The 15,161-nt window shown below is 45.9% G+C and overlaps 1 protein-coding gene across 2 annotated transcripts in view; it reads left to right on the top strand.

Annotated features, from left to right (window-relative positions):
- The first annotated feature begins 7,414 nt into the window (after positions 1–7,414).
- Positions 7,415–15,161, top strand: part of Cry2 (cryptochrome circadian clock 2) — a 31,020-nt gene continuing 23,273 nt past the window's right edge. For both annotated transcript variants that reach the window (XM_013030030.1, XM_013030031.1), the window contains exon 1: positions 7,415–7,709. In XM_013030030.1, coding sequence (XP_012885484.1) covers positions 7,495–7,709 — 215 coding nt within the window. In that variant the 5' untranslated portion in view covers positions 7,415–7,494. The remainder of the gene's footprint in view (positions 7,710–15,161) is intronic.

Raw genomic sequence — 15,161 nt, 5'->3', positions numbered from 1 at the left:
AAATAAAAAAGTCACTAGATGAGGTGATGTGTACAATTGGGTTACTGTGGTAGTCATTTCACAACATACTCATAAATCAAAACCACACTATATACTTTATGAAATGTTTATTTCCTAATTATATCTCAATCAATTTGCAAGCTGGAGGGAGGAAGGGAGGAAGAGCTGGGAGGGGGGAGAAGGAGGGGCAGCAGAGGATCACTTCATCATCAAGCACTTACCCAAAGTTAGACAGCATAGGACAGTAATACCTTGACTCATCTTGAGTGTGTGTGTGTATGTGTGTGCACGTGCATGTGCGCACACGTGCACATGTTCACATGTGTGCTGATTCTAGTGCTTAAACTCAGGGCCTGGGCACTGCCCCTTAGCTTTTCTACTCAAGGTTGGCATTCTACCACTTGAGCCACAGATCAACTTCTGTTTTTTTGGTGGTTAGTTGGAGAGAAGAGTCTCACAGACTGAACTGAGATCCTAGCTCCCCCCCCACTCCCCCCACACACCAGGAGCTAAGATTACAGGCCTGAGCCACCAGCACCCATGCCATCAAAGCCACTGATAAACACAGAAGGGGAAGCTGTTGTGGGGAGACTGAGAGTAAGCCTCTTTTTAAAATTATTTTGGAAGAAGTACACTCCCAAATGATAAAAGGAAGTGGCACTGTAGCTCAAGTGGTAGAGTGCTCGCCTTGAGCTAAAGAGCTGAGGGACAGCACCCAGGCCCAGAGTTCAAGCCCCACGACCGACAAAAAAAAAAGAAGAAAATGGTACCAAATGATAAAAGGGAGAGGGTAGTAGGCATGTTCTCACGCGCTCTGTGCTGTGCATGACCGCATGTGTTGTGGTTTCCACCCCTGACAGTGCAGCACATTGGATTTCACCAGCATTACCATATGCCACGTGCTTCCTAGGTACAAGGGCTGTGACACAGCAGGTGTCAGGGACTTTATAACCTCAGAGACTGCCATTGTACTACAGGAGATCCATGCGTGACTTTAATTACGCAGCCCCGGAAAGAAAGAAGTGCCGACACATGCTACATGCTTAGTGGAGGAACCAGACCCAAAAGGACAAATATTTTATGATTCCATTTGGATGGGTGTCCTAGACCTGGCAAACTCATAGAGACAAAGGCTTGGCTTCAGGGCTTGGCTAGGGAGGAACAGGGCTTTACCCTGTAGGGTGATGAAAACATTCTGGGAATGGAGAATGGCCAGGGTCACACAACACTGAACACCCTTAATGCCTCTGAGACGTATGCACTAAATTGGTCAATTATATGGTACGTTTACAGGATTTGACAGGCGCTTGAGTTGGTTCTTCTTTTTTAGTTCTGAACACTGCACATTAATGTTGTGTTTATAAACTTTACATTGTGGACGTATGCATTTATAAGTTGTGTGTGTGTGTGTGTGTGTGTGGCCTCTTTCATTAGACTCACCATGCATACCTATAGGTTGTTCTTTTTTTTTTTTTTTTGTCAGCCATGGGGCCTGAACTCTGGGCCTGGACACTGTCCCTCAGCTCTTCAGTTCAAGGCTGATGCCCTACCACTTGAGTCACGGTGCCATTTCTGACTTTTTCTGCTTATGTGGTGCTGAGGAATTGAAGCCAGGGCCTCATGCATGCGAGGCAAGCACTCTACCACTGAGCCACCTTCCCAGACCTAGGTTATTCATTTTTACTACTGTCTAGTAGTCCTTTGCTTAGTTACACCATAATTTGTTTATCTAGTCTACTTGAATGGACATTTGAGTTGCTTCTGATTTAAAAATCTCACTAATACTCCTGTGATCATTCCTGCTCCTCTTTTGGTGCACATGAGCATAGATTTCTTCTGCTGTTCTGTTAGGTATTGGTACAGATTTCTTTTACTATTCAATGAACAAAGTTCACAGACAACAGGGGATAAATGCAAAACATTTTATTCAGAAGTCTGTCAATGAAAGGCTGGTGCTGCCCCCTCCCTGTCCTTCCTGTGTCCTCTCTGCTAATGGTCTCCTCTCTCTCTGAGTCTAGGGGTGTTTAATACCCTAGGATATACTCTGATTGGTTGTCCCTAAGCAGATGAGGCATAGGACAACTGACCAATCAGATAAAACCTGCTGACTTGCTGTGAGTCAGGTCCATTGCTTATATTCCCTCCTCTACTCCTAGCTAAGATTGTGCAGACCTAGGAATACTAGGGGAGGGATATTCTATTTTCTGGGACTGAGTTTTTGAAACAATCGTGCATTTTCTGCTTTCTGATCTCAGCTCACCAAGCTGCATCAATGCATCAATGCATTCCACAACAAGAAGTTCTCCTGGGGCTCTCTGCTCTAATTAATCTACCAACCTTTTAAACTTTCTAACTATGTCTGCCTATTAGTATGTGCTAGGAGTAAATTTGGTTGGGTGTAGGGTACAAGGTTCACTATTCATAAGGCACTAGGTTCTCAAATTTGGTGCATATGTCAATTTTCTTAAGTGGTTGTACCAGTCAGGCTCACATCTATAATCCTAGCTATTCAGGAGGCTGAGATCTAAGGCTCTTGGTTCAAACTCAGCTCCAGCAGAAAAGTCCTTGAAATTCCCATCTCAAAAAATCAGCAGAAAGCCAGAACTAGAGACATGACTCAAATGGTAGATAGAACACTAGCTATGAACAACTAAACCCAGTGAGTACAAGGTCCCAAGTTCAAACCTCAGTCTCAGGAAAGAAAAGAAAAAAGAAATTAGTGTTACAAGTATTTTCTACCAGCCTGAAGTTTATTTTTCACCTTGTTAATGATTTTTATAGAAAATATTCTTAATTCTAATGCAATTTATCAGTATTTTCCTTTGTGAATACCTTTTCATGTTTGGGGCAAGAAATCTTGCACCTAAGGTGATGAAGAAATTCACCTGTTATTTACCTTTCACAGTAAGCAAATGATATACCTGGAATTGACTTGTGTGTACTTGGCAAATGGAGCCAAATCTTATATTTTTACAATAGGAAATCTGACAGATCCATTGTCATGACAGGAAAAACCACCTTTCCCCTCCTCTCTACAAAGGCATATTTGTCATGTGTGAGATGCTCAGATTTTTGCAGGTCTGTTTCATGATTCTGAAGTCGATCTTATTCCAATTCCATCTGCATCTGTACTTCTCATTCTCACTCCCATTTTACAAATGAGCAAACAGAGGACCACAGAAGTTAGAGAGAGCTTCTGTATTTTAAGGAAGTATTTAATTTAATGGATCCTGGCAGAGCTAGAAAGGGAACTCAGAGAATTATACAGCCTATGCTTTCAAAAAGCTTTATAGCTTCTCAGTCTGAATAGTTCAAAAGAAAAACATGCTTGTCCATAGCAGGCTTTGGGTGTAGCCTTGGAAGCAGACCCGGGCCCTCCACAAGGACTGCACCCGGGACTGGAGCTACCCCTTCCCTGTCTCACCACTAGAGGGCATGAGTAGCTTATCCTGGCTGGGGGAGGACCTCTCTCTGCGTTGTACTAGCCTTCCATCACTCATCAAATACTTACAAAGCACAAGTCAAAGCCAGTGCAGAAAAGTTGATCCAGTCTCCCTACAGGACTTTTATAACAACAACATAAAGACAAAATGGGACTTAGCTGTTTTCTTTAGAGAAGAGAGTCAGCACCCACTTCCTGGCTAATTTGTCTCATCCATAATCCTTTCTTGAGCCTTTCACTCTCTAGTGGGAATTTTTTTTCCTTCTACTGTAGTAGAACTCCTCATGACAACCTCTTTTCAGAGGTGCTTGTAAATATGGAGATAAACAGGGATGAAGTCATCAGTTCTGAATTTCCTAAAGAGAAATAGCACAAGCAAAAGCTGAGCACCCTGGTTCATACCTGTAATCCCAGCACCCTGAGGACTAAGTAAGACAGGAGGATCACATTCCTGGCCAGCTTGGGCTACACAGTGAGACTTTGTGAAAGGAAATGGGAGAAGGGAGGGGAAAGGAAGGAGGTAGGGAGATAAGACTATAGTACCTGATTGTTTTAACTCTTTAACAATCAATATTTGACTTCCAATTTTTTTACCCTTTTAAAGGGTAAAACCCAAAAGTGGACTTTGCACAGCAGTATTCTATCTGGTGCTAGATTCATTTCCTGCTCCCTACATGTTACTCTGTTAATATGCCTAAGCAATAGGCATTCAATGAATGAATTCATCTTTATCAGTTTAGTGATAAAACTCAAAGCAGGCAGAACAAAGACAATACACAGCAATTGAAATGTGCTCAGCATAAGGAGGCTTGAGAAAGGAATGGCCTGGGACCTCAGCTTTGATGAAAGCTGTTCATTTAGATGCAGATGGACCCAGTCCAGAAGGCAACTTGAGGACAGGAAACAACTGACTGGTGAGATTTGGGGAGACTGACTACTTATCTTGGTTCTTTATGATTGGTGTAATTTTGAGGACATGAAAAATGAGTAAAGTCAGGTGCCTGTGGCTCACACCTGTAATCCCAGCCACTCAGGAGGCTGAGATCTGAGGATCTTGGTTCAAAGCCAGCCTGGGCAGGAAAGTCCATGAGACTCTTTTTTTTTTTTTTTGTCAGTCATGGGGCTTGAACTCTGGGCCTCAGCTCTACCACTTGAGTCACAGCACCATTTCTGGTTTTCTGGTGGTTTATTGGAGATCAGAATCTCACAGACTTTCCTGCCTGAGCTGGCTTTGAACCATGATCCTCAGATCTCAGCCTCCTGAGTAGCTAGGATTACAGGCATGAGCCACCAGCACCCAGCTCCATGAGACTGATCTCCAATAAACCATTAGAAAATCGGAAGTGGCACTGTGGCTCAAGCGGTAGAGTGCCTGCCTTGAGCTGTAGAGCACAGGGACAGCGCCCAAGCCCAGAGTTCAAGCCCAACTACCGACAAAAAAAAATGAGTAAAGCCTTTTAATCACTCATGATACCACAAATTACATGTAAGATTAAGTCTTAAGCATTACATGCAACAGTGCAAACTCTGACATCAAATCCTACTGTTCAGAATAACAGACACTTACATAGTATAAGCACTTACAATTTTTAAGGTACTCTTATCATCCCTACTGTATCTATTAAGAAAGTGAAGACGCTGGGTGCTGCTGTGTAATCCTAGCTACTCAGGAGACTGAGCTCTAAGACTACAGTTCGAAGCCAGACTGGGCAGAAAAGTCCATGAGATTCTTATCTCCAAAAAACTACTCAGAAAAAGCTGTCATTCAAGTGGTGGAGCGCTATTGCGCCTTCAGCACAAAGAGGCTCAGGGACAACACTCAGGTCCTGAGTTCAAGCCCCAGGACTGGCAAAAAAAAAAGTGAAGGACAGAGAGGTTAACTCACTTTCCCAAGGATAAAGCATACTTGCTTCTTAGCAGGTATCTATCTTGCACAGCAAAAAGAGAGAGAAGAAGAGAAATTATAGTGCTTCAACAGAAAATAAGGTGGCATTGATTCATTCAGCATCTTATTCATAAATAAGCTTCAAGTCAGGTGTAGGGACTGAGTGTAGGGACTTAGAATCTCTGCCAATCAGAGACTCTGGTCCCTTTCATTCAAATAATCCTCCAGTGTTATGGACCATGAAATGAACCATGAAAATACAAGTATAAATAAGCCATGGCCCCAGTGCTGAGAGAGGGGGACTGAGGGGATTACCTAATATCAAATTAATAATCTAATGGGGCAGATGAACAATGATGCATTAGGGATTAAGAGGAGCGCAGACTGAGATAGGCCCAGATGGTAAGAAGCTGACATCAATACTAAGCAATGACACAGAGTAACATGAAATTAGGAAGGGAATGGGGCAGGTCATGTGATCCATGCTAAGGGAACAGCTTGTACACAACCCAGGAAGGGAGAGGAAGTGCCTAGGTTTGCCAATGACACTTGATTTAGAGTGGTGTCAATTAATGCCTCTAACTTACTGACTATAAATCCCTTCATTGCTCATTCCCAAGTCCTGGAAGAGTTGTAAATACGATCACCATTGGACCAGTTGAAAGAGATTGTCTTCCACTCAGTAAGGCCAACGCTGCTGCCCATCCTCAACACTTTGCTGCTGGAAAGGACATTCAGTCAATAGACTCCAGAAGAATGGGAGGGTTTCCCTCAGGAAAGCATAGGATACAGTGCCCCCCCTTTGTCTCTGCAATCCACGTGGAATTCAGTCCAGGGCTTTTGCACAAAATGCCATTAAGTTGCTAACACAGATGGAAAGCAAATTCACCCTTATAATTACCAATCCCTATACCTCCATATTTCATACCAGCTTGCATATCTTCTGATGCACTAGTAAATAAGGACACTCTTGTCTTCCTTAAACACTGCCACTTGCATATGCTAAGGATCTTAATGCACAGAGAGGGTTAAAAGCAAATGCAAGCTTTGTTTGTGTGTATGGCAGTCCTGGGATTTGAACTCAGGGTCTGTAACTGCTTTTGTACTTGAAGTTAGCAGCTTACTACTTTGAGCCATATTTCCATTTCTTTTTGGTAGCTCATTGGAGATAAGGGTCTCATGGACTTTCCTGTCTGGATGACCTTGAACAACAATTCTCAGATCTCAGCCTCCTGAGTAGCTAGGATTATAGATGTGAGTCACCTGTGCCCAGCAAATGCAAGCAAGTGTATGTGTTTGTGTCTGTGTGTATATGTTGATACTGAGGGTTAAACTTGGGGCCTTGTACTCTTGCATAGCTTTTCCACTTAAGACTAGAGCTCTGCCACTTGAGCCACAGCGCCACTTTTGGGTTTTTGCTGGTTAATTGCAGACGAGTCTCATCGACTTTCTCCTGCCCAGGCTGACTTTGAACCATGATCCTCAGATTTCAGTCTCCTGATTAGCTAGGATAACAGGTGTGAGCCACAAGCTCCCAGCTGAAAAGCAGAAGCTTTGGAATCAGAAGACTCTAGGTGGAATCCTCCTAGTTGTTTTGTGATTCGAGGAGCAAAACTGTCAAGTAGCAATCTCGTTGGGGCTTGTTGAATGAAATCACGTTCGTTCACAAGACAGTTTAAGAAACCATCGTGTTCTCTGGCCTATAAAATGTGCTCAGTAAACTGCCGGCCGAGTGGGTAGCTGGCGACAACCTTGTGGCTCATGGTGATACAGAAGGCAGGCTGTCCGTTCTCTAAGTCACTAGCTGCAGTCACAGCAACCTTGGCCAGCTGACTCCAGGCCCTGAACAGGCTGCGTGTAAGGGATCCGCAGTCCCCAGCCTCGGCCCACGCCCGGGAGTGCCCGCCTGCGTCACTGGCCGACCCGCCCCGTCCAAACCCGGCCGAGGGACACATGGTGGGAACGTGAGTGGGCGGAGCCGGCGCCAGCGCCGCTGGGCCAATCACCGAGCTTGAGGCCCACAGCCAATAAGAGAGGTCCTACGATACCCTGGAGGCGGGGGTATATGGAGGAGCGGAGGCGTCATAGGTCACTGGGCGGGTTGTGGGCGTGGTTCGAGGTGCCAACGAAGGCGGAGCGGCGGCGTCCGGGCGCATTCTGGACGGCGATGGCGGCCGCTATGGTGACCGCGGCAGTGGCGGTCCCGGCGCCACCGAGCGGAGCGGATGGCGCGTCGTCTGTGCACTGGTTCCGCAAAGGCTTGCGGCTCCACGACAACCCGGCGCTGCTGGCGGCCGTGCGCGGGGCTCGCTGCGTGCGCTGCGTTTATATCCTCGACCCGTGGTTCGCGGCCTCCTCATCCGTGGGGATCAACCGGTGGAGGTGAGGAGACGCGTGAGGTCGGAGGCCTGGGTGGGGTGGGGGGAGGTCGGAGGCCTGGGTGGGGTGGGGGAGATGGGACGGTTGACACCCCCCGTCCTCTCCGTCCCGAAGGGGCGGGGCAGGGGCCAGGAGATGGCTAGTCACCTTCCTGGCGCCCGCCCGCGGTGGGCCAGGCCCCACCTCGCCCCGCGTTTTCTGGCCCCCTCCACGCACCCGGCGTCGGAGATCCCCGTGTACCGACGTCACGATCCGTCGTTCTGACCTCCCAAGCCTTGCAGGCGTGAGGCCGACGAGCCCTACCTAGGACTGGCAGCCCGCCAGGGACGGAACTGAATGGGGACTCCCTTGGTCGTGGGCTCTTCAGGGATGTGCTCTGGGAGGGCCAAGAGAAAATACCGTGTGAGGGCAGGGGTGGCTTCCGATCACAAGCCCATGGCTAGCCCCGTGAAGGTCACCCCTGAGCCTCTGGTTTGTTTAGATCCACCTTTTCCCTCATCCTGGCTTCCCTCCCCTCCCAAACCTGCTTCTGGAAGGGCCTGCTTTAGTATTAGGTAATTCCCTCCATTCTCCTCCTAGAGCATCTTTAGGTTGCAGTACTTGAATTCCAGAACAATCCATAACCCATTGTAAACAATCTTCAGCAGCTTGGACCTTACTAGAAAACTTTTATTATTTTAAGTGATTGTACCAGGGATCAGACTATTAATACAATGCATCCTGTCAGTGTCACCTCGTCCCACATCCTCCCCCCCATAGAAAATGTTTAAGAGGGAACCAAAATGTCCCTCCTTCCCCCCTGTTCTCCCTATTCTCATGAGATGATTTTTTAAATAGTTATTATAAAGGTGTTGTACAGAGGGGTTAGCATTTCATAAGTTAGCTAGTGAATACATTTCTTTTTGGACAATGTCACCCCCTTCTTTTGCTCTCCCTCAGTTTTTCCCTGCTGTCTCTACCCACAAGTTATATGGTTTCATTAGACTATTTTTATAGTACGGCCTGTACTATAAAATGGCCTATTGTAGGTTAGGGTTTCATGAACTATGTGCTCAGGGTAAGGAGCAGGAATTCACTACTCCCAGGAAGCAGTTCATAGGAAAGATGAAACAGATAGGTTGTTGGTGTGTTCTTTCTGTAACCAGTATTCAGAAGCAAGGAGTCTGAGGTTGTTGGTGTGTTCTCTTTGTAACCAATATTCAGAATCGAGGAGTCTGGATACATCATGTACCCATCACTCTAAAAGGCTCAGCAAGTAATGTCTGGTTTGTTTGCATTGTTCTGAGGGCTGTTTGCTCTCAGCCTTGCTGCACAGATGGACAGGCTGATTCCCAGGATACAGTGGCTCTCAACATACCATTCTTCTCCACAGTGTGTGCCCTGCCAGGAAAGTGAGTGCTCCTAGCAGCAGGTCTATTAAGTGCCTCGTCCTGCCCCCTTTCTGTAGAGGGAATAACTAAAGATAGCCCTAGACAGAGCCTGTCCACATGGTTTTCAGGCGGTTCTATGGCTCTCTTGCTCCAGTTTCTATAGATAGGAGGTTGGTGTTGACAAACAGGCTCAAATGACCATCTCCAGTGTGGACATTAAACCAGGCCTCAGACTTTGTCCCCTCTTGGTGGCAGGGTGCCAGTGTGAACAGAGTCAATAGAATGTGGCTCCGCTGACTGCTTTGTCATGAAGGTGCTGCTTTTACTGGGTTTGGGGAAGCATTGCATAGGATTGCCTATACCTTTGTGATAGAGGAGAGTCCGACTCAACAACAAAAAATGTTTGCTGATTAAATTGCAATTTACTAGGATTTAGGTGTTTATGGATTTTTGTGGGTCACCTTTTTATAGTTGTGCTTTGAAGAGCAAAGAGGAAAAAATGAATGGTGGCAGCTCAGATGCCTGGATTAAGTCCTGATGTCAAAGGCTGTGTCAGAAAGCAAATAGTAGAAGGGTGATTATTTAGTGAGGGCCTAGTATGTGCCAGACACTACTGTAGGTACAGTAGTGATGAGGCAGTTATGTGTCTTTGCTCTAGATCTAGAACCTGCATTTTAGTGAAGAAAGAACAATGTAAACAACCATAATACAGCAGAAGAAAATAAAATGGAGGGTTTCTCCACCTTCCTGCCCATAGAATCATCTAAGGATCTTTCAAAGACACATAGGCCCCACCTCCATTTCTGATTGAGTTGTTCTGATCTGGGCAGTAGAGTTTTGAAAGGGCTCCTTGCTACTGAGTTTGAGAAGCACTAGACTACTAAGTTGATCCAAGCCAAGCCGAGCAACCTGGGAAGTGTGTTGCTACAACGCCTTGGCAGGACGTCTCATTAGCTTTGGCATTCAGGAGAAAGAGGTGAAATAACACAAAACAGATCGAATATGGGAACTGTTCCTGGGCCTGGCCACAGACATCCCGCCAGCCTCTCTTCTCCAGCTCATAGGTGTATTGAGGGCAGAATTGCCTGCTGTTTTGAGCACAGGGCTGGAGGTAGGTGGAGAGTGAGGGTTCCAGCCAGCTGCACTATGAAACTACAATATGTATAATTTGCTGTGACTATTCTGCATCCTGGGAGTGGTCTGGGGAATTATTAATTGTGCCACCAGGTAATGACTGCCTGAGTTGCTATCTCAGAAAACTTCTCTAGGAAGGTGGTGGGGGAGAGGGGGGGACATCTTCCAGAAGCAAGGGGAATCAAAATCTGTCATTTCTATTACCCTCCCAAGCATCCTTCACTATGGTGCGGTGGGATTTTGTTTGTTGTTTTTCATTATTTTTGCAGATGGAATTGAAATAAAATAACATTGTTGGCATGGTCTAAAAGAGGCTGGAGGAAGGCAACCTCCATGTGGGCATTTATTGGCACAGGCAAAGGCTAGCATTTTACTTCCTTGGTAATAGAGGGACGTTTGTGGGCTAATTGTAACTATGAATCCCAAGAATGTCTTTTCAGTTATCAGTTGGCTAAGCCCTATGCCTTTCCCCCCATGCACTCCTTCCCCAAGCTTGCCACATCTGGAAGGAGGTAACTGCAGTGAGAAGGAAAGATGCAAGGAAAGATGCAAGCAGCTTCTGGATTTTAAAATGGGTACTCAAAAAGAAGCCCTTGCTGCTTCGAATTACCTTTCTCTGCCTATGTCAAGCTAGACAGATGCTTGCAACCGTTCTCCTCATGCTTTGTCGAATCATTTGGTTCCTGGCTCTGTGTTGCACCTCTTTCAGGAACTTCCAGGACAGAGGGAATTAGTGAAAACAAAATGTGTTCTCTTTCAGCTCATTTCTCTTAGAATTAGTAAATGAGGCAAACTGGGAACTCCTGGGTGTGTCTCCCCCCAAATGCTGGGAGCTAAACACTGCCGAAAGAGGATAAGGCTTCCTTGGAACTTGTTCAGCAAGAAGCAAGGCAGAGGATGGAGTCTGCTGCTAGGAAATTTGTATTTTCCCGGCTATTCACTCTGATACCCAAGAAAGGCACTTTACTGTTCTACAGCCAGGGATGGTTCCATTTGCCCAAGAGGGATGAAAACCTTCATCTTTCTCTATGAAATTAGAAAAAAAAAATGTGTTTTCATCTGAATGAGACTTAGAAAGCAATCCCAGTGCCATGCGTTGTGAATGTAGGCTACACTTCTTCATGGGGCTTTAAGCTTTCTTAATTACTTAGAAGTTAACTTCTATTGATATCCTATGTTGCCACTCTGTGCCAGCCAGTGGTATCACCATTATGGTTAGATAACCTTGGCTTGAAGCAGAGGAACTGGGTCAAGGACGATCACCCAATTCACTATCATCCTTTCTCTTCCCATGATCAACAAATGAGACATTTCACAACAGAGAATCTGCTGTCCCTTGAAAAGGTATTCCCTAGGTTTAAGAATGTAATCAGAGGATCTGCTTTTTTATTCTAAAGGGCTAGCGTTATGGAGTCACTGAGTTACAGAGCCCTTTCTGCATTTTAGAAATCCCAATTTGGTTTTTCTCTAATTCTGTCTGCCTCTGGCTCTATGGGCCTTACATAATGTAATTCCATTGCACATGTTGTCTAATCCAAAGGGTGAGCTTTAACTGTTCACACAGGACCATTGTGGCCTGAATTTTGGCCATGTGAGCTCAGCTTGGAGCAGCCAAGGATGAGGTGCCAGCCTTCCTCCCCCCACCACCTCCCACCAATACCCAGGCTGTTTTCCTTTGGAGTTCCCTGCACTAGAGTGCAGAGGAGCTGGCTTGTGTGTGGTGGAGGCTTTGAGGGAGGACAGAGGAAGGCCCAGAGTTCTTTCTCTTTGAGGGTTGAATGCCTATACCTGCCCCAGTAGCAGCGTTGTTCAGGTCTTTTGGTGTTATGCAGCAATGTTAGTGGCAGGCTTGAAAGATGATGCCAGAATGATGCCTCTCTTTCTCTGGCTGCCTGGAGGCTGGCATTGTCCATGGGGCCTCCTCAGAGCTCCGGCCTATAGCTAGCAGGGTTTAGACCTGTCTGGAAAGATATACTGAGCACCTGCTGCCTGGAAAAGCCCTGCAGCATTTCACTTTGGAGGGAAGGTAGACAGCATTTCCCAGGGCCCAGATTAAAGGCAGACACCAGGATGGGGGTGCGTGGGGTGAGGGGTACTCAACCAAAAAAAATTTGGAGGAAACAAAAAAGATAACTTTTAAGCAAAAGCAAAAAGGCCATTTTCCAGAGCAGTCCAGGTAATCATTATAAAATTCAGATTCTCCTTGTGGAGGTCTGGGATTCTGCATTCCAGCCAGCTCCTGGGAGTTCGTAGCCCACAGCAGCATGCTTAGCCTCAGACCACACTTGAAGGAGCAAAGATCTGGCAGCAGGGTATTGGTTGAGTTGGGCTCACATGGCACCACTCCCTAACAACTGAGCCCTGGGATGGCAGCACCACTTCACTACTTACTGCTCAAAATTAGCAGATCCTGGGAGCTAAGAACTAAAACACCGATGTCCTAGGTTTGAATTCTGGCCACTTGCTGGATAAGTGATGCCAGTGGTTACTTAATCTCTTCATCTGTAGAATGGGAAAGATAATAACACCTAGTTAACAGGCTTCTTCCAGAAGAAATGAGGTGCTGGGCACCCGTGGCTCACACATGTAATCCTAGCTACTTAGGAGGCTGAGATCTGAGGATCTCAGTTTAAAGCCAGCCTGGGCAGGAAAGTCCATGAGACCCTAGGACTGGCACAAAAAAGAAAAAGAAAAGAAAAGAGAAATGAAATGAAATGATGTAATGTTTGTAAAACAAGTAGATGAGTGTCTGGGTTCTCTGAATAAATCTTAAATGTGATTTATTGCCATTATCACCATTAGCATTGTTTGTTGCTGCCTCAGCCTAAAAGTCTCTAGTCAAAAGAAAAACCTCTCAGATCTGTACTTTTAAAACCTATAGGAAATTCTCCTTTTAGCAAATGAGGCCTAAAAATAGAGTTCTATAGAAGGCAGATTGCAAGGTTCTGGAACCTAGATTTCATTTCAGCCTTAGTTATGGCTAGAGATGGAAATCCTATGCAGCCTGGTGGACTGAGAGAGAAGAGGACCTCCCCACAAAATAAAGGGGACATTTCTGGGAGACTGATTGAGGGCCCTCTGTCCTAGTGTTGGGGAATTTTAAGAACATTGAGGCCTAGGGGAGGCCGGTACAAGTGTGGCATGTGCAGATCGTGCAGTATTCAGAGCATGTCTGCTTTTTTTTTTAAATTGTGAAAATACTGTACAGAGGGATTACAATTACATGGGCAAGATAATGAGCACATTTCTTATCAAGCATTGTTGCCTCCTCCTTTGTTTCCCTCTTTCCCATCCCTTCCCAGCTCCCCCACCCCTGCCAAAGTTGTAAAGTTCGTTTTTCAACATAACGACTTGTACATCTCTTTGTTGCAATGGGTCTACCGGCATCCCAATTTAAACAATTTGTTTTTGCCCTTCCCTTCCACAAATTATACCAACATCAAATACAGTGAAAGCAGGGGTTATACCGTCGGGGAGGGACATACAAAGCAACAAAGAAATCATCTCATAAATACGTTAGAAACAATCGTAAGAAAGAAAAAACATTTGAATCCTTATCTTGGGATTCATTTCACCTAACACCAACTTATCTGACCGTTTCTGCTTGTCTCAGACATATACTGGTTATTGCAAATAAGGGAAACCATGGGACCTATGTTTTTTCAAAAACAGAAATTCACAGCGGCAGCGCTTCTGGTTTGCTTACAGCACCTTTCAACCTGTCAATCTCCTACCCCCGCCCTTCACAAGCCCCCTGCATTTTCTTTACCCAATACAGTGTTCTAGGCTGGGCCCAGGGCTGGGCTGCTGTTGGAATGTGGGCCTGCCACATGGTGTCACATTGTGTACGTCAGAGGCAGCCGTGGGGGTTGGCACTGGTGGCAGCTTGGGAACACACGCTGCTTGCTTCCTGTAGTCAGGGAATGCAGCATGCCTGCAGAGGAGGCAGAGGACCTCATTGTGCCCAAAATAAAATGTAGTGCCTCCTACTTTGGATAGTAGGAAAGTGCTGGGAATGAGGAGGAGAGGCCATGGGGTGGGGAGCAGGCTCTTTGAGGAGATCGTGGCAGGCACAGGCTTGAATCCTGAGGAAAATGAAAACGCAGTGGGTCACCCCTATGAGCTGTGTCTGTCAGAGCTGCAGTCTCAGCCCTGGAGCAGTGTTGACATGCCACTCAAGTTTGTAGAAATGGGACACAGAGGGGAAAAAAAATACGGGTTTCAAAGTCTGACTCACAAAAGTTCTTATGCCAGCTCTGTCTCGTTTAAGTAAATTGCTTTTTTCTTTCTCAGTTTCCTCATCTATAAAGATACGGGGATAGTATGCCTTCTTTCAAAATGTATTGAGATAATTAAATGAGGAAATGCACTTAAAAAGCCTAACAGAGCTGGGCACTGGTGGCTCAGTTCCTGTGAGACTAGCTACTCAGAAAGCTGAGATCTGAGGAAAGTCCATGGCACTCTTCCTATTGACCACCAGAAAAACTGAAAGTAGCAAAAAGGCATAGGGACAGCATTCAAGCCCTAAATTAAAGCCCCTGGGCTGGCGTGCGGGTGCGCGTGTGTGTGTGTGCGTGCGCACGCGCACACACACACACACACACACACACACACAAGCATGACAGATGCATAGTGAAATTGATAACCTCGTTTGCCTCTGAGAAGGAAAGAAGAGAGAACACTTTCCTGTGCACCTTTTTGTCAATGGAGTGTTGAACCCCATAACTAGTTATCGGGATAAAATATTTATTTAATTTCAAAATAAGACTTTTTTATCTATGTCTTTCTCCTGGTGACCCAGCTTTCCTGAAGGGGCTTTGAGTATCTGTAGTCTCTCCTTCCCCCACCTGTACACTAGGTATCATCTACCCAGAAGCATCTTCTAAGGCCCTTGTCCCTGTTTGGATTAGAACCTGGCTGCCACAGCAGTGGGAAGACCTGGAGAAGAAGC

Source organism: Dipodomys ordii, unplaced genomic scaffold (assembly GCF_000151885.1).
Source record: "Dipodomys ordii isolate 6190 unplaced genomic scaffold, Dord_2.0 Scaffold125, whole genome shotgun sequence".
In the NCBI taxonomy this organism is placed as follows: Eukaryota; Metazoa; Chordata; class Mammalia; order Rodentia; family Heteromyidae; genus Dipodomys; species Dipodomys ordii.
This window is presented reverse-complemented; position numbering and strand designations above follow the sequence as displayed.